The sequence below is a fragment of the Diabrotica virgifera genome, chromosome 1 (assembly GCF_917563875.1).
Source record: "Diabrotica virgifera virgifera chromosome 1, PGI_DIABVI_V3a".
In the NCBI taxonomy this organism is placed as follows: Eukaryota; Metazoa; Arthropoda; class Insecta; order Coleoptera; family Chrysomelidae; genus Diabrotica; species Diabrotica virgifera.
The window spans coordinates 303,993,056-304,013,588 of NC_065443.1; the positions used below are offsets into that span (position 1 = coordinate 303,993,056).

The 20,533-nt window shown below is 33.4% G+C and overlaps 1 protein-coding gene across 3 annotated transcripts; it reads left to right on the forward strand.

The window, feature by feature from the left end:
• Positions 1-2,214: 2,214 nt before the first annotated feature.
• Positions 2,215-19,809, forward strand: LOC126885745 (cytochrome P450 6a2-like). Of its 3 annotated transcripts, none has more exons than XM_050652530.1 (5): positions 2,215-2,354; positions 8,573-8,999; positions 12,043-12,747; positions 15,569-15,820; positions 19,545-19,809. In XM_050652530.1, the coding sequence occupies exons 2-5, from the start codon at positions 8,585-8,587 to the stop codon at positions 19,709-19,711; spliced, it is 1,539 nt and encodes a 512-aa protein (XP_050508487.1). In that variant the 5' UTR covers positions 2,215-2,354; positions 8,573-8,584; the 3' UTR covers positions 19,712-19,809. The 3 variants fall into 3 exon arrangements, with proteins under 3 accessions (XP_050508487.1, XP_050508490.1, XP_050508485.1); XM_050652533.1 differs by lacking the exon at positions 2,215-2,354 and adding an exon at positions 3,506-3,645; XM_050652528.1 differs by lacking the exon at positions 2,215-2,354 and adding an exon at positions 3,652-3,831.
• The last annotated feature ends 724 nt before the right edge of the window (positions 19,810-20,533 follow it).

The window sequence follows — 20,533 nt, forward strand, 5'->3', positions numbered from 1 at the left end:
GCGATTTATTGTCACGATAAATTGCTACGATTTATTGATTTTTATAAAGCTATTTAGAAGCTGCGATATATTGTCGCGATTGATTATAAACTAAAACAACTCGATCGTTACAATAAATTGATGCAATCAGATAGGTACCAACTCAAATCCAATTTCAAACCCGATAAATCGCTGCGATGTACCGTTTACGAACAACAATAAATTGAAAAAACTTGATTGACATCGATAAATTGCACGGATTTATCGCTGTGTCTAAACGCTGCCTTATAAACTGAAACAACTCGATCATTACAATAAATTGATGCAATCCGATACCAACTCCAATCCCCTAATTCCGATAAATCGCTGCAATGTACAGTTTACACTCAACGATAAATTGAAACAACTCGATTGATATCGATAAATTGCTGCGATTTATAGCGGTGTCTAAACGCGGCTTTACAACACCTGAACCAGTAATGTGCATACTTAACACTTTTTAAAGATTGTGAAAGGCACACAGCTGAATATTTTCACAAGAAATAATAAATAATATATGTAATATAAAGGAAGACGGCCCAGAAATATTTTGTGGGATTGCCAAAGGCAAAATGATCGATAAAAAACAAATATAATTTTATTGAAGCATATTCCTGTGTTTCTCATACATTAAATTTGTTGATGTCTGATTTGATGAACCTACATTGTTTTAAAAATGTTGAGGCATGTTGTAAAGAAATTGTTAAAAAGGTAACTAATTCCCACATATCTCTTGCCCGATTTAATACAATCTATCTTCAAAACTACAATAAAGTTATATCATTAACACTTCCTGTAAAAACTAGATCGGGTTCAATCTTTAATTGTAAAATAGTCTTATTGTGTTTGAAAGTGCTTTACAAAAATGCTTATGGTCATAAAGGGAGAAAATTTAAAATTTGCACGGAATTTTAAATAAAACTGTTTGGATGATGAAATATTTTGAACAAAGTTGCAAAAAGTAGCAGTTTTGCAAACACCAATAATAATTGGAAAATGGATTACTTTATTGGAAGGTAATATGTTTAAAATATCCCAGGTTGTCGAGGCATTTAAGGACATAGCAAATATTTTTACTGAGAATATTCCATTACTTCCAATCAGTAAGCCCGAGGAAAAGTAATGCTTATATCTAAATTAGAAAAAAAAATGGCAGTGAAGCCTGTGCACTATGCTGCAAACTTACTTGATTCAAGACAAAGCATCACTGGTAAAGAGCATAATATGCTATATATAGCATAATATGTAAAGAGCATATATGCTATAATATAATATATTATATTAGCTAAGCAGTGTCTAGACAAAATATTAACCAACCATCCCAAGTTTATTGACAAAAAAGAAAACATTTTTACAGAACTAACATACAATAGACATACAACATACATACAATACACACTAACATACAATAGACTAACAAGAAATAATACAATATTTCCATAAGTTTCCGAAAGTTTCCAATATTCCCGGAAAGTTTCCGGAAACTTTCCGGTGTTTGAATCTTCCCGGAAATTTTACATCACTAAGCATGACGACGATCTTGGTTTCCATGACGATGATTCAAAACGACTGTTATTGTCTACCGATTTGACTTTCGAATATTATGTCAAAATAATTTTATTTCATCGAATTGTCGCGTTAATTTCATTAAAACAGGAACACAATAAGATACATTTGAAATAAAATAGTAAATAATACCTAAATATTAGTTTATTGCATGTATTCTAATTATTTTAAGGCCATATTAAAATATCTACACGCGTGCGGAAAAGTAAAACGCGTGCGGAAAAGTAAAACGCGTGCGGAAAAGTAAAACGCGTGTGAAAAAGTAAAACGCGTGCGGAAAAGTGAAACTTTCTAAACTAAAACCCGTGCGCGAAAGTAGACATTTTTACACGCTCGTAGAAAAAATTACTAAGAGAGTACAAATATTTATTTCGATGAAATGCGCCTAAAATAGATTACGAAGCAATTCGGTAAAATTGATTTTTCTTATAAGTTATTTGTTAATATAAATTGCCGGCTCACTTGGAAAAATTATAAAAAGTACATTTCAATTTAGAAAAATAAATAGAGTCGAATAAAAAAGTTTGGTGTATTAGTATTTTAATAGTCATCACTGCAATTTTTATAATCGCAATTATAATAGTACTAATGCACTATAATTTTAAGTGACCTTCTAAATGAGAATAAATATAGTATGTGTATATTTCATTGTCATGTCATGGCTTTGAATTATAAGATCGTTGTTTGTTGATGGAAGCAAAGTGCGATAGTGTGTGAGTGTTTGTGTTCTACGTAAGACGATTTTCAAGTAAAACTGGGCAAAAATTAAGGTAAGGACTATAGTAATCTCGGAGGTACCTTTTTCTTAATTTTTAACCATGTTCGCTGTTTGTCATCAGGTGAGTACTAAGGGGGAAATAAAAGGGACTCTAAGGAAAAGAGCGGATAAATAAATAGAACAGAAAAACAACATTTTACTAAAACCTAATTAAAACAACAACACATTAAAAAAGAACAAGAAGGTGATATATGTACATATATGAAATTTGGAGTGAAAAAATAAACGGACGTAGGCCTCTTAACTAAACAAAACAGATTAAATAATGGTCATAGGTGACGTTACATAGCCACTGTGACGGATAATTTAAATGTAACTTTCATCTTCTTCTTGCAGTACCGTCTCCTATCGTAGGTTGGCTACCATCACAGCAATCCTAACTTTGTTGGCTGCAGCTCTGAACAATTGTATTAAGCTGCACCCCTACCATTCGTTTAAATTTTGGAAACAGGAAATCCTCCTATGTCCCATATGTCTCTTTCCCGAGATTTTTCCTTGGATTATGAGTCTTAGCAGGGAGTACTTTTCCCCTCTCATTATGTGGCCTAGATATTCTAGTTTTCTCGTTTGTATGGCTTTTATGACTTTCTTTTCGCATTCTTTTCCCATCTTCAGCAAAACATCTTGATTTGTTACTCTCTCTGTCCATGGTATTTTCCACATTCTCCTGTTTAGCAATGTGAGTTTATGGCAAGTTATATCTCGTTTGAGAGGCATTGGGAATACCTATTCAATCGTACTAATTTTGTTTAGGTTTAAGTTGATTTTGATGAATAAATTAAATAAATACCTACTAAAACTGTAGTTTCGCACAATAATTAATAAATAAGCTAACGTCTGCCTCTGGCTTATTGTCAAAAAAGTTGACTTTTTCAATTCTCTGGTTGTTTTTACTTTGCCTTAAAAGTTTTTGCAAACACCTTATTATTTAATTGGCTTTATTTAAAATTATATGTGCTTAAAAATGTTCAAATTTGCATATTGTATTCTGTCTATAGCATTTCTACAAAACTTTTCTTTGTGCCTTCAATGATGGATCGAATTTAACAGTATATCTAAGTCATTATTTTCGTAATAAAAAACGGTAATTCAATTTAGAGTTATTTTTAATACGCAAGTAAACTACGATTATAATTGTCCTAATTACCAAATTACTAGTCATGCATGATATATTGTACTTTGAAACATAGATTTATCTTATGATAGATAAGATCTACACTTTTTAAACTAAAGCAAACTGATAATTTATATAAATAATTGTGCGTTTTGGATACACTCTGCAGGTAAGTCCTAATATATTTTTTGGTTATCGTTTATTTGAGATTTAAAAAAATATATTTCAATTGTTACTGTTGAAGTGATTGTTGTTGGTGAGAAAGAAATTGTTGATTTTCATTATATAGGACTAATATTATAGTTCCTTTTAAGTGACCTCATGTGACACATAATAAATTAATATTCGATACATTGTAAGTATATAATATGCACTAAAAACGACATATTTGTTTGTTAATGTAACTGTATACAACTTGTATGTCTGTTTATATCAATTCATATTTCATTTACTAACCATATTTATGTTTCCGGTTTGTTGAGTTGTAGAGGCATACACAATTTTGTATGCCTGCAAATGTCGTAGTAGGGCCTATTTTATATCATGCAATTTTTCCGATAATTTTGTTTTTGCATATTGTTTTCTGGTTGCTCTTTTCACTTGATCTTCCACTTCTGTATAGAGCTTTGGTAACTAGACAGTGTGATACTGTAGATATTTAAACTACATACTTGTTATATTATCTGACCCACCAGCTCCAATTTACATTTTAGTAGATTTGTTGTTATGTATAACCATGCACTTTGTCTTTTTTTTGAGAAATTAGAATGTTAAAATTTCTGACAGTTTTATTAATATTGATCTAGCACACGCTGTAAATCATTTTCGATTTGAGAGATCAGTATTTCGTTGTCTGTATAGCAGATCACTTAAGGTTGTTTTCCTCCCATTTAGTATTTTTTTTATTCGTTATTACTTTTTTATTATTTCATCCATGATCAGACTGAACATAAAAGTCTCAGGTAATCTCCCTGTCTTATTAGTTCTGTCGCCAGTGGGGGTACAACGGCCTGCTTAATTCAGATGGACTTACCCAAGTCCTTTATATGTATTTTGACCCGTAGAACACGAATTTTTTAGGTAATAGTTGATCCGGATGTCGATAAGATTGTTATAAACAAAGAACTTGAGGAATCACATAACACCGATTTTTCGCAAAACGAAACATTTTTTTTTGTATTTTTTGGGTCATTCTAAGCAAAAAATGTTTTTACAAGTTTTTTCGTAGTAGGTATGCATAGTTTTCGACATAAACGCGGTTAAACTTTCAAAAAATCGAAAAATTGCAATTTTTGAACCCGAATAACTTTTGATTCAAAAATAAAATACAATTCTGCTTACCGCATTTGAAAGTTCAAGTCAAATTCTATCGGTTTTGACTATTTTCATTGTTAAAAATAAATTTTTTTATTGTTGAACAAAGCTATAAATACATAGTGCTTGAATGATGTTTTCAATACATTTCTCATTTGAAATCGAACGAGTAGGCGCGCATACAGACAATTTCTACGTAGATTACGTGCATTAAAACGCATGCATTGGGCATGGGAAACACTATGTGTTTATAGCTTTGTTTAATAATAAAAAAAATATTTTTTAGCAATGCAAATAACCAAAACCGATAGATTTTGACTTGAACTCTCAAAAATGCAGTAAGCAGAATTGGTATTTTATTTTTTAATCAAAAGTTATTCGGGTTCAAAAATTGCACTCTTTCGATTTTTTGAAAGTTCAACCGCGTTTATCTCGAAAACTATGAATCCTACGGAAAAACTTGTAAGAACATTTTTTACTGAGAATCACCCAAAAAATACAAAAAAATGTTTTGTTTGCGAAAAATCGCTGTTATGTAATTCCTTAAGTTCTTTGTTTATAACAATCTTATCGACATCCGGATCAACTGTTATTCAAAAAACTCGCGTTCTAAGGGTCAAAATACATAAAAAAATCTTGGGTAAGTCCATCTGAATTAAGGAGGCCGTTGTACCCCCCCTGGCGACAGGACTATATCCCATTGTCATCTTCAATTGGGCCAGTTAGTTGTCTTTTACTTTTACTTCTGTTGTACTGGTGGATATTTTCAAATCTCTCTTGCACACAATAAGTGATTATCGTCCTTTAACTTGATCCTATCAAATTGCTTTTTAAGACCAACGAAACATAAATATGCCGATTTGTTGTATTTTAATGATTTCTCTTCTTCTTCTTCTTCTTCTTCTTCTTCTTCTTCTTCTTCTTCTTCTTCTTCTTCTCTTCTTCTTTGATTACGGTGTCAAATTTAAGCGTGGGTACCTTCCATGACAATTTGCCGATTTTGTTCTCGATTTTTCGCGGCATATATCAATTCATCTGCTGATAAGCCAGTCCATTGACGAAGGTTTCGGAGCCACGACCATTTCATCCTATCAATTCCTGTTTTCCCCTCGATCTTTCCATTGAGTAATAACCACTGCAGTATTTAGTATCTCCTAACTCTCATTATTGCTTTTCTCTTTTTTTATCATCTTCGTCATGTAACCCTCGCCTTAACATATTCTGTTTGAGAATTTGAAAGACTGATAGGTTTTGTACACACTTGAAATGAATGAAAGAAGTGAAAGAAGTATATTAAAGTGTGTAAATGTATTTTAATTTCCTTAGCTAAGCGCTTTCGACATAAAAGTCATCTTCAGAGCTAATGGTCAATATATAAAAAGTACCGGCTACTTAGGAATGTATTTTCTTGCATCGCATTAAGAAATTTGTAATTCAGGTCCACTGTACAACTCCGGCTGATGAAAGCTAGTTTTAATTTTTAGTTTTTCTATGGTAAAGAGTCAGTCACCAGCTCATATCACTTCAAAATGATTGGGTAAAACCTTTACCATGAAAAAAATTTTATATGTATGTATCGTCCCAGTGGTTGTTTTTATTGTTTTACCATAGAAAAACTAAAAATTAAAACTAGCTTTCATCAGCCGGAGTTGTACAGTGGACCTGAATTACAAATTTCTTAATGCGATGCAAGAAAATACATTCCTAAGTAGCCGGTACTTTTTATATATTGACCATTAGCTCTGAAGATGACTTTTATGTCGAAAGCGCTTAGCTAAGGAAATTAAAATACATTTACACACTTTAATATACTTCTATCACTTCTTTCATTGTTTGAGAATTCTATATTTGAAATGTGTTGAAGGCATGTTTGCGATTTCCCAATTTCGAATATTGCATCTTCCCGACACAAAGCGTTGTTGTTTTTCAGCTAGTGTTATAACCTTATTCACTTTATTTAGTATCACTTTAGTTGTTTTAATTTTAGTGTTTTGTTTAACATTATAACTCGTTATAGCTGCTGCGTTTGATTATAGAGGGCAAAATAAAAGGTAAAATAAATATAGGAAGCAGACGAAACCTCATTTTTACGAAATCTAAGGGAATGGTCTAGTTTGAGCTCTATCCAACTATTTAGAGATGCTGTAAGTAAAATAAGAATTGCCATGTTGAGATCCAACCTTCGATAGGAGATGGAACCTTAAGAAGAAGAAGTTGTATTTAAAAAAATAATTCCTCTGTAGTTATCTGGGTCCGATTGGCCTACAATTTGGAAGAGAGGTATTCGAATGCTTCATCTCCGTTGTTGGTATTCTGTTTTGTTTTATTATTGTTTGGATTAGTTTTAATATTTGTTTGGCTCGATCTGGTACGGAGGACTTTAGGTGCTTTGGGAATTCGTTCGGTTTTCTCTGCCCTACTGATGATCTTCTATTTTTTAATTCCCTGAATGCTTCCTTTACATCGCCCGCTTCAATGTCAATTTTTTTGTTTGTCATCACTTTTGGTGGTGATGGATCATTATAGCCATCTTTAGCAAATAGGGATCAAAAGTAGGCTGTCCATTGTGTCTTTCTGAGTGTGTTTTATTTTTATTAGTTCGTTCATCTCTCTTTTTTATCATCTGATCATTCTCTGCGTAATATAGTATATTCAGTTTTATAAATTTAATAAAACATACGCATCAGCAGCCTGGGGACATACGTGCAAAACGAATAGGAAGAAAATACAAATAAGCCAAAATTATATAATCAGAGAAGCCCTAAACGTACCCAAATATGTACCACTGCGGTACATATATCGGGACACAAATCAGAAGAAAATCCTAAGGACCATGGACGAAAAAGCGTATGACATCTTCAACAGCATAAGAAATCACCCCAATAGGCTAAGAGAGTTAAAAAAAACCCGAACATGCTCTGGGACCCCATCGATGTTAGAGGATTGGACCCCAGATGGTGCTCACCAAAAAAATATTTTACATAAAAACTAACAAAACACCTTTTAGGACGTAACAATGCTGCACATTAGTAACAGAGGAAAAAGTGAATACTGACCGTACCCACGCGGCATACTTTATAAAAAGGTACAAAGGGCCCCTCAGGCCACTGTGTACAGCCACTTAGGCTATAGGCCCTTAAGGCAGGTCGAATGAGAGACCTAGTCGCAAAACTCTAAGCTTTGAGGCCATGGACAATAGCCATGGGCTCGATGGCAGACAATCGGGTGCCCAGCTGCCGAGGAGAACAAAATTTATTTTGCCAATTCGGCAGCTGAGTGACCGAGCACACTACACGGTTCCACGCGGAGGGACGCCAACCTAGGTTGGTGTCCCTCCGCGGGGAAACACACTCTTAGGGACGTCATTCCAAAATCATGTCATACTCAAAGTAAATTCAGTAATGTAAATAGGGAGAAAAGCTATAAAGCTACCCCTACAGTGAGGTGGCCTAACCACAACCACGTTAAAACGGAGGGTGTTTTCTTTTCCCAAATCGCCCGACGTAAAGATCATAAGCGTCCCCGCGTATATCACACGTTGGGGAGGGGTGGAGGAAAAACCTGGGGTCAGATAGGTACCGATCCAAAATGATTTGCTCTTTTGGGGCGAGACCGGTTTGATCTTCGGACATGTGGGTCCCGTTGACTAGCGGCAGTACACACATGTTCCTAGGGTGTTGGGATGATCAGCGAGTGTGAGTGAGTGAGTGAAATTTAATAATTAAATACAATATTGTTCTAGTACTTCAATTAATTAACTGTACCTATTTTTCTAATTTTAGATATTATAAACAATGTTGGTACCTTTGCTATTACTTCTCGGCATAGTAGCATATCTTTACAAAAAATGGAGTTATTCCTACTGGAAACGAAGAAATCTTTACTACATAGAACCGGAATCTTTCTACGGTAATATAAAAGACCTAATGGTGGGAAAAGCAAGTTTGACGGATCAGTACAAATCACTCTATGATGAGTTTAAATCCAAAGGCTTAAGACACGGAGGATTTTATGAAATGTTCGCGCCTGCGTATATGCCAGTAGATATCGAAATTACAAAAAGTATCATACAGAAGGACTTTGCAAATTTCAGAAATCATGGAGAGTATACTAACGAAAAAGTGGACCCTCTTAGTGGACATTTGCTGTTTTTGACGGATGATAAGTGGAAAAATCTTCGAGCCAAACTAACACCCACATTTACGTCAGGTAAGTTCTTCTTCTTCATTTTTATAAGCAACTCTGCTTGTTCATTTTAGGATTGATACCTCTATGCAACGTCTACTCCATTTTTTTACTTTTTTACTACTTCTTCTACTGATTGATGATCTATTTCTTGCTATTTTGACTACAGGTGTCTCCCTCATTCTGTTTATGTGGTTACTCCATTATTTTTTCTCCATTTTTTGTCCATTCGTTTATATACACTGCACGTTAAATTTTCTTCTTATGTCTTCTCTCCACTTTCGACCTCTCAGCATATTTCCTGTAATTATTCTCAGTACTCTCATCTCTGTCGTTTCTAGTAGTCGTTATCTTGTGACTGTATCGGGTCTTGTTTCTGATGCATATGTCATTATTAATCTTAAACTGGCTTTATAAATTATTGACTTCTTCACCTCAGTCTTAATATGTCCGTTTCGTCATAAGGCATCCTGCAAGTCTATTTGCTTTTTGTGCCTGATTTCTCACTTCTATGTCAATGTGTCCATACTGCCCATAGCTGGATATTGTAATTCCAAGGTATTTTATTTCCTTTACTTAAATAAATGCCATCATAAAAGTTAAATACTCATGCCATCCATTGTTTTAGATTTGCGAGATGAATTGTCATTTAGAATTATTTTGCTCTTATGTTAAATCTGTAGACTATTTGCAGACTATCTTCATCTTGGGCTATCAATGTTGCGTGATCTGCGTAACAGAATATTTTTACTTCTTTGTTTCCCATTCTGTATCCTCTTTCTTTGTTTACGCTTATTCTATCAAATGCTTTCTTCAGGTCAATCAGACATAGAAATGCTAGTCTATTATACTCTAATGATTTCTCAGTAATTTGCTTTGTGACAAGTATTGTAATTGTAAACGATCTCCAGTACTAAAACCTTGTTGTTCATCTGCTAAACTTATCCTCTGTTCATTCTTATTCTTATAGTGCCTATCCGTTACGGATGTTGGACACTAACATGGCTATCCTGACTTTGTTGACTGCTGCCCTGAAAAGTCCGGTAGTGGTTAAGTTAAACCATTTTCGCAGGTTATGCAGCCAGGATATCCTTCTTCGTCCTGGACCTCTTTTTCCATGCATTTTACCTTGAACTATGGGCTCTGTTCATTAGTTCTTGTAAAATTTTAGTTGTCAGTTTTATAGTAGTATTTATAAAGTTGATACCTCTGTAGTTTTCTGACTGCTTTTTAACGCCTTTTCTGAATAGTAGAATTATTTCGCTAGTTTTCCATTTTTGATGTATTTTTTGTGTTTTATTATTTTGTTAACTACTAATGCTGTTAATTGTTTTGTCATTGCTGCTCCACAAGTTTTCAATAATTCGTTTGGTATTCTGTCTTTACCTACAGCTTTTCTATTCTTCAGCTTTCACGTGTTTTTCGACCTTCCTGTGTATTTCTTATATTAACTTCTTCATTTGTGGTAATTTCTGATGTTTCCGATTCCAGCGTCACTCGTTCTTTCTCTGAATAGAGCTTTTTAGATGGTGAGGTAAGTTGGCATACAATACATATTTTTCACTGATGTTTCTTTATTTTTCTTATAATGGTTAATCTTATAGAACTTCATGTTTTTAATCGTCTTTCTTTTGTTTCTGACTCTTCTTGAGAAGTTTTTTTATTCAGGCTCCGTGTAGCTGACGTGTAGCTGACCAAATGCGTGTAGCTGACGTTTGAACTATAGTGTATTTACTGAACAAAATTAAAAACGGCATAACCGCTATGTACTTATTTCGTTAAAATAGCTGGATAATTTCGCACGTGTGTAGTTTGAATGCGAACTCTGATTCTCGGTCAAAGTGCACGTGCACACGTATCTGGATTTGATTCAATTTGGGGGTGAGTGGTGCGCACATTTTTTCAAACAGTCTCTTTCCAAACGTTTTTAAGTGCATATTAATAAGTAGGGAGCAGATTTATATGCGATCAATTTTGGTGAAATATGCGCATATATATGCAGTAAAAAATTACGAAATATGCGCAAGATATGCACAAAATTTAAAAAAATGCGCGTTTCGAGAAACCACAAATTTTCTGTTCTATTCTATTCTAGGGGGTTCTTTTATAAGGGGGGGCGGCAATCTTATTTATTATCTTTCAAATAAAATCATTATTTTTTATATATGCAATTTATTAACATTTTTTACAAAAACTGATACCAATTAACCAATTAACCAATTAACTGATACCATTTAAAATAAAACAACAGTATCACTATAATATATCTTCGATTATAATTTACTACAATGTGTTTTTCCAAATTTTTTTACGAGGAAACATTTTTTTTGATCAGATAAAATATTTTTATAACTTGAAAAACTCCTTTCAACATCAACAGAAGTAATTGGAGCGTATTTAAAATAATTTGTTAAAGCTGAAAATTCTGCACCAAAATCAATTTCAAAATTTCCATTAAAAATTTCGCATATGTGCTCCAAAGTTTTAAAGCCGTTTAAAAACGGGATCTCATCTAAAGCATGAATATATCAATTTCCGTTAGGAAATCGTAAAACTATGATGTAAATTCTCTTAACAATAGGGGATTTAAAAGAATTACCAGAATTATAGGTACCTACTAAATTGGGATACAAATTGGACTAAATAATAAAATTGTACAAATAATAAAAGTAAATAAAATTCGAATTTCCCAGTAAACCATCCTTCATCGTTTTAACATCCTACAATCATTTTATAACGGCGTACTATAAGAAATTTGTGTAGATCGGGTATTTTCTAAGAAAAAATGAAAGGGCAGTGAATGAGCCGTCTCTCTACAGGTAGTTCTCGAATTAATAGAACATCCTGTGCCGGGAAATATTTTGTGTCGAATTAAAAAATTAAATTTTTTTTGGACTTAAATGTTTTTAAATAGGCACAAAATATGCATGTTTCTTTAAAAATATGCAAAATTTAGTAAAGTTCTCAAATATGCGAAATATGTATGCAATATGCATTTAGCATAAAATCCGCTCCCTATTAATAAGCTTGTTAAATCTTCAATATTGAATAATATCTGTTTTTTAAGGTAAAATGAAAATGATGTTTCCCACAATGGTATCCTGTTCAAGTGGCTTAAAGGACCTCCTTAAAGAATCAGCTGACCTCCAAGATGCCGTCGATATCAAAGAAATAATCTCCAGATTCACCACCGATGTCATCGGATCGGCTGCCTTTGGCCTCGACTGCAACAGTTTGAAGAATCCCAACTCTGAATTCAGAGAGTTCGGTAGGAAAGTTTTCAAAGGAAGCAAATGGCGCAGAATCAAGCGCACTTTGCTCAACACATTGCCCGTAGGTTTGGTCACTTTCTTTCGTATAAAACGAACACCAAAAGAAATTGAAGATTTCTTTATGAGTGTAGTTAATAGTACTGTAAAATATAGAGAAGAAAACAAAGTGTTTAGAAAAGACTTCCTGCATTTACTTCTGCAACTGAAAAATAAGGGTTACACAACCGATGATGAAGACTTTTTAGCGGCTCCAGACAAACACGGTAAAGAGGGTCACTTTTTGACCTTGAATGAGGTAGCGGCTCAGTGCTTCGTGTTTTTCTTGGCAGGTTTCGAAACTTCAGCTACTTCGATTACTTTTGCTCTATTGGAGTTGGCGCAGAATCCAGAAGTGCAAGAAACATTACGGAAAGATATTAATAATGTTATGAAGAAACACAATAATGAAATGAGTTACGAAGCTTTAATGAGTATGAATTATTTGGATAAGGTAGTTAATGGTGAGTACAGTTTTAACTAAATATGGGACATTATCAAGTATACAAAAAAACACTAATACAGCAAAAGATTATGTATTTGTGTTGGTTTTGTTGGCCATAACCTTATGTGATGGCCAGATGGGTTGCAAGATTGTTGAATGATCATGTATTGTACAGTTTTAAGATTTCCGATCATTTAATGTTTTAACATAACATTGTTGGCTTGTGAAACTATATAGGGTGAGGCAGATAAAGGGCCTATTAAAAATATATCGAGAACTAAAGGCAACAAAATCATGAACATTGGAATGAAGGGGTTTTGAAGAGTGATATATTTAATGAAAATATTTTCACCTATTTGCTACTTCCGGTTATACCGGAAGTTGGTTATAACTTCGTTTTTTTTAATGGGACACCCTGTATATTTTTACACTTTTGGATTTTCCTCGACGTCATATTTCTTAAAATATGAGGTTTTGTAATATTATACAGGGTAGTTTAAAAGATAATTACGTTTTTTTCTTAATTTCGTAGCAACATTCACACCCTGTAGGATTGTAGTAGTTTGACATCAAAAACTCTATTTATATTCAGATGATTGTTAATATAGTCTACTATTGTTAACAATTGTCAGTATAGCCAATTTTTTAATTTTAGTATACAGGGTTAGTCGAAACTCGGAATGAGTATTTTCTGAGTTTTATTAAATGGAACACCCTGTATTTTAATATTGTAATGAAATAATATTTTATGGTACTTCTTTATTTTTTAAGCATTCCCTATACCTAAATTCTTTAATTTGTGCTTAATTGTTAATCGAACCAACAATCTTAACTACGTAGGTATTTTGATAGATCAATCATTATTGCTAATTTTAAGGAACAGTCTAGATTAATATGTATTTATTTCCGAAAAATTATTTGTGATTGAATATTTTCACGGCCAACCTAATAAAATTTCACGTATTTTTTGTTGCAATTAATATTTGACTTAAATCACCAATAACTCACAAACTAAAGCAGTTAGGTATAGGGAATGCTTAAGAAATAAAAAAGTACCATAAAATATCATTTCGTTAAAATACTAAAATACAGACTGTTCCATTTAAGAAAACTCAGAAAAGACTCATTCCGAGTTTCGACCAACCCTGTATACTAAAATTTTAATTAGCTACACTAACAATTATTATTAACAATAGTAGATTATATTAAAAACCATTTGAACATAAATAGAGTTTTCGATGTCAAACTAATACAATTCTACAGGGTGTGAATTTTGCTACGAAATTAAGAAAAAAAACGTAATTACCTTTTAAACTACCCTGTATAATATTACAAAACCTCATATTTTAAGAAAGAAGACATCGGGGAGAATTCAAAAATGTAAAAATATACTGGGTGTCTCATTAAAAAAAAAAAAGAATGTGTGTGTACTTTGTACGCACGTAAGAAGTTATAGTTCTATTACATATTATGTGATTTTAACGAAATTGATATAATGTACTTTAAACAGTTTATTTATATTTTATTTAAATATTAAACTAATTTTAATACTTACTACTTTCCAAAAATTTTAATTAAGACAATACCAAAAATTAAAAAAAAAATAAAAGAATAAAACGCACACAAACACATTGAAAAATGTCACAAAGAAAAAATGATTTCTAAACGATATAATAATTGTTGGCAAAAATTTTAAATACGCATTCTCTGAAAAAAAAAAAATATATAACAAATATACTTACAATCATAAAATGCATAAAAAATAAAAAAATAAAACCTTGCATTGGGATTCGAACCCGCGAATTTGTGGGGGCATATGATTCGTAATCGAAGCCTAGACTCACTCATCCAATTACACATTATTTGTCATGTGGAAAAATAGGGCAACTGAACGTTTTACTGTTTGACAGTTGTTCTGAATTTAGATGTATGTAGTTTAATTTTTGTGGAAGAAAATATTAAAATATAACAAAACAGTAAGAAAACAATATATTATTAGATGAAGATTGGTAGAACTTTTGTTAGTAATCAAATTAAGTATGTAAATCAAAGCATTACATACCTACTAGATAAAAAATCATAATTTAAAAATAAAAATCGGACCTAATTTCGGATTTCTCTCTAAAATCCCCATTCTTGAGAAAATAAATTAATTCCAACCTAATCCAAATGTATAATTACAATATGATTATAATAAAAACTACTTACCAAATTAGAATAAGTTTTCCTTGTCCAAAATAGTCCAAAAGTCCAAAAATATATATGAAAACTATTTAAAAAAGCAGTATAACTATTAACTAACTTTTGTTTGTTGTTTCTTTTTCCACAAATTTCAAAACGCAACAGCCATAAATAATCAAACCACAGCTGTGCCACAGCCGCCATATTGACTAATTTTTGACATGTCATTTGAACATCCAATCAGAACAAAGTTATAATGCGACTGCGCCCAGATTGAAGGTTTTAATCATATTAAAATTCACCCTCATACCGCGCCTAAAGAAGTATAACTTCAAAAACAAACTTATAGGCTTTATATAAGCAAAGTTCATTGAATAAATCACTTTTCAAAACCCCTTTATTCCAATTTTCATGATTCTGTTGCCTTTAGTTCTCGAGATATTTCTAATGGGACTTTTATCTGCCTCACCCTGTATACATCCACTACTTCAATTACTAGCTAAACTATAAAGTTTTCACTTTGGAAAAATTAGAATAATTTTATACTTTAACGGTACATTTATTGTTTTGTTTCTTTGGTGTGAAGAGCACTGAGGATGATTTTTACTATTTTCGTTGCTCCAAGTTATCTATTCTTATACCATTTATATTATTTATAGAAACATTAAGAAAACATCCTCCTGCATCACTGACAGGACGAGTCTGTAACACTGCTTACAAGGTTCCTGGATCAGATCTCATCATCGAGCCTGGAGTTAAAATTAGAATCCCTATCCAGGGAATTCACAGAGATCCCGAATATTATCCAGAACCAGAAAAGTTCGATCCGGAGAGATTCAGTGAGGAAAATAAAGCTACAAGACCTAATGGTACGTTCATGCCTTTTGGAGAGGGACCACGAATGTGTATTGGTAAGCATATTTTTTATTACATTGATCTCCACATATCGTCACTATAATTACTATCGTATATACAATCATTACAATTCTTCTTCAAGATCAAATCATAAAAAACTTTAACATGATATACATAGATATTGAGTGGAATAATACAATTCCGTGCATTAAAAGAAAAGCATTACAAGCCTTATTTCGAAAAAATAAAATTAGACAAAAAGCTTGACAAAGCATCAAAGGAGGAATAAAATGGGAAGGAAAGAGAGGAACATAAAATCATTATCAACATTGGTTCCATTGTCCATATTGGGCCTTTTGTTTGTTCAGTTCATCCTCTCATCCATTTATTTCAATTTCTGTACTTGGTCCATTTATTGTACTTTGATCGCCCCATGGGTCGCTTTCCCGCCATTTATTGTGAAGTTTCAAGTTTTGCTGATTCATAGGGTTCCATACACTATGTTCCCTGACATATCCATTTCAGTCTGCTAAGTTTGGTCAGGTCTACTACATAAGAATATCGGTAACATGATACAATTAGAAACTATATCGTCTGCTTCAAATGCCATTTTTGCCTATACCACAGTATACATATACGTTTCGTTCAAATATTGCCAATTGCCAGAGTTTATCAGTACCCAGGTTTCGGATACATACTAGTTTAGAATTAGTCTGATCAGAGCTTTTATTTAATAGACTTTGCCTTTGTATTCCCTAGTATATTTATCTGCTTTCAGATGTTTCAGAAGCCCATTGAACTCTCGATTTGTTGGATATATTCTGCTCTGAATTTCCCTGTCCTTGTATTGTTGTCTGCACGTATTAAGGTACACTATTGAGTTGCCTATTAAGGTACAGACAACAAGACAAAATTTGTCTTGTACATTTAATTGTACAAAATTGTACAAAATTTGTACATTTAATGTATGTAAGTTTTGCCCAAAATTTTCAAATTACAGGTATTGGAATGTATTTAGTTCTATCAAAATTTACCTCTAGCCTCATCTTGGTGGCGAAGTTTTCTATACAGGAGAATGACTCCACCATTATGTTGTTGCGTGAGATCTATGATATTTACATCATCTGCATATGTGATAATTTGCCCAATCTTGTTTGCTATTGTTACCCACCCGTAAGTTTATGTGAGAGTTTTTTGAACAGAAGAAAATATAGTTAAGAAATCTGAGATAAATTGAACAGTGAAATCAAGAATCACGTAGATACACGAAACAACATCCATGCCATGAATCTTTTAAATATATCTGAGAAAGATGTGGCTAACTCAACACTATCAAAGAAGATCAATGAAAAGAACATTATACAAAATATAACTAAGATAAAAGAGAAAATTACCCGTGATTCGCCTTAAATCATAATCTAAAACAAAAATCAAATATGAAAACTTTTTTGTTTATTGTTAATTTTACTATTTTCTTTTAATATCATTATTGGGTGTTCAATTTTTACTAACAAAAATCAAATATATTATATCCAGATTTAGCCATACGGGTCACACTCCCTCTAAGGGGAAAATTGACTCATCCCAGATACCCACGGTATCAAAAGGATTGAGCTCTGGTGGGACTCTTTCCGTGTTATCGAGCCCTAGGTGACTTGGTATGCAGGTGTATCTCCCAAAAATTTTCGTACACATCTGGACGTTGCGAGTAGTACAGCTTTCTGCATGGTCTTGTAAAGATGTTCATTTAGACCCAGCCTTTTTATACTTTCGAGGAGGTTCTTCGGAATGACTCCAGTAGTAGACATAACAATAGACGTCTGTAGTAGTAGTAGACGTCTGGGTACTTTGCATTCTCCATTGCCTTCGTATTTGAATTTCTAGATCTCTGTACTTGGCGATCTTTTCAGTGAATTTACTACGTAGATTATTGTTGTTAGGTATCGCCACATCAATTAGTGTTGTTTGTCTTGTTAATTTATTAACTAGTACGAGATCTGGTCTATTATGTGCCACTGTTTGGTCTGTGAGCACAGTGCGGTCCCAGTATAGCTTGTAGTTGCCATCCTCAAGCATACTCTCAGGGACGTATTGATAATACGGGAGATGGTGGTGTTTTTGTGCCTTTGTGAGGTGTGTTCGTACTTTTCGCTGAAGATTTTCTATATCCGTTTTTGTCCACTTAACAATACCAAATGAATAGCTAAGCGCGGAACAAGCGTAGGTGTTTAGTGCCTTAAACAAATTTTTACTGTTAAGCTGTGAACGAAGCAGCTGTTTTACCCTTCTTATAAACTCAGTAGTGATCTCAGTTTTCACTTGCTTATGGTCAATTTTCCGCGCCTGCTTTACTCCAAGATATTTGTACATATCGTTGTCGCCCATGGCCTCGATGTTCTGGCCATTTTGCATATCGAATCCACCGGGCTGTACCTTTCCTCTGACTATATTCAAAACACGGCACTTGCCTAGACCGAACTGCATACTAATATCATTAGAAAATGTTTCTACAGTTTTTAGCATCTCTTCTAGGTGTTCTCGAGTGGAAGCCATTAATTTCAAATCATCCATATACAACAGATGATTAAGCTTCGCTACCACAGTATTATTGCTTTTAATGCTAAAACCTGAGTCAGTGGAGTTTAATAGCTGGGAAAGGAGGTTCAAAGCTAAACAGAACCACAATGGACTCAACGAGTCTCCTTGAAATAGGCCCCGGTTGATTGCGATATTTTCGGTTTCGGTATTGTTTTCACCAGGTATTTGGAGGTGAATTTTAATCTTCCAATCTCTCATTATATGCCTTAAAAAGGTCACTATGTTATCATCTACTTTGTATATTTTCAATATATCTATTAGCCATTCATGCGGTACTGAATCAAAGGCCTTTTTATAGTCAATAAAGAGTCGATGATAAGCTGTTCTTTGCAACCCATGGAACCCTTAGCGCATCCTTTCTGTTGAGGCTCTATGATATTGTTTAGAGCACAGTGTTGCTAGATACGCCGGGTTACACAGGATGTGACCAATTTATACAAAGTTGGAAGACAAGTAATCGGGCGGTACTTGGATGGATCTTGGGTGTTATTTTGATCCTTGGGTATTAAATAAGTAGTTCCCTGAGTTAGAAATGATGGTAATTCCTGCGGATTAGAAATAACATGATTAATTAATGTTGATAAGCACTCATGAATACTCCAAAACTTTTTAAGCCAGAAGTTCTGATCTCCATCTGGTCCAGGAGATTTCCAGTTATGAAGCTCTTTGATGACATTTGAGACTTCTTCAGTCGTGAATGGTTCGTAGTTAGCAGTGACGTAGTGGTGACAGTTGTGCGTCGTATCTTCTATCCAGCCAGCACTGTTGTTAAAAGCAGCTGGTGTGGAAAGTTGATTTCGCCAAAACTCATGAATTTCTTCTTGGCTTGGGTAAGACTTGTCGACACTTTCTACGGTGGAATTGAGTTTTCGGTAGAACGTCTTCTCAGAGTTCTCAAAAAGTGCATTGTCACATTTTCGGTTGTTACTAACTTTATACCTTCTTAATCGTCCTGAATAGACGGAGAGTTTTTGTTTTAATGTATCCAGACACTGTTGGGCTGTGTTATTTTCTGGATCGTATCTCGAGTGTCTTGCAGTGCTCCGCATTATTTCTTCAGCTCTTTTAATGACTTTTCTACTTGTTACACCTCTTATATATTCTGTGACTTGACCAATATCCCTACGCAGTAATTCAATTTTTATATTATATTATTATTATTATTGTTTTTATATATTTCAGGGGCAAGATTTGGTTTGCTTCAGGTCAAAGTAGGATTAGCAACAATAATAGGAAACTTTGCAGTAACTTTAAACGAGAAAACACAGACTCCCATCAAATATGATCCAAAAGCAGTTATTTCTGGCGTCAAAGGAGATGTCTGGCTCAATGTTCGTTCTATAAAGTAAACAGTATTAAAAGACAGAAACTACTCAAAAGATAGTATATTTATGTGTTATGTTAGGTTTACGTTAAATAAACAGTTGTAAATAAATAATGAAAAATATTTTTTAAAGGTTTCACTAAAGCAGTTTATAACAATTGGTTAAAAACACGTAAAAGTGAAGAGACAGTGCACAGAAAGTTTTACCAAGCATGTTTTGGAGTTAGACAGCAAGTCGTGTGTTATTTCTGCTCTTTGAAAACCATGTAAACTACTAGAATATAGTCAACAAAATCATATTTTCACCACCGAGGAAAAACCCTTAGTAGCACTGAATTCTACAGACCTATTTTTTTCTCTCTTGGACAGTCTAGGAAAGATCTGCAAGGAAAGACTCGTATGACACCTAGATAACTCCACACCATCCTTCAGTTAGATAACTCCATCAGTTTGTGTTAAAACTGATCACTACAAATATAATGCATGGACAGAAATAGGAACCTTCGCATTTCGAACAACAAATGAACACCGTTAACACAAAATACGCATATTTTTAGCTATCAAGAAAGTATTTGATGAGGTAGAAAATTCAGATCTCCTCAAAAAGATCCTCCAAGCTTCCTTTATGTTACCTTTACACTAAGAAGAGGTATAATATGTCCAGCTGTGTTATTAAATAATCGAATGATTACTCAGAGAAATGAAGGCGAATATTGAGGTTTACATCTTGACAGAAGATTAACATGGAGAACACATACAGTGAGGACGTTTGAGTTGGAATAAATTAATTATCTCGAGAATGGGCGAATTGGAAGAAAAATCCTGAGACAGGTCGATTTTTATTTTT

What these genes read in the sequence shown, in the direction of transcription:
- LOC126885745 (XM_050652530.1), top strand. Translation starts at nt 8,585, where the DNA reads ATGTTGGTACCTTTGCTATTACTTCTCGGCATAGTAGCATATCTTTAC. An exon ending in AACACCCACATTTACGTCAG is followed by an intron (nt 9,000 to 12,042) that starts GTAAGTTCTTCT and finishes CTGTTTTTTAAG; the next exon opens with GTAAAATGAAAATGATGTTT. An exon ending in TTTGGATAAGGTAGTTAATG is followed by an intron (nt 12,748 to 15,568) that starts GTGAGTACAGTT and finishes TATTATTTATAG; the next exon opens with AAACATTAAGAAAACATCCT.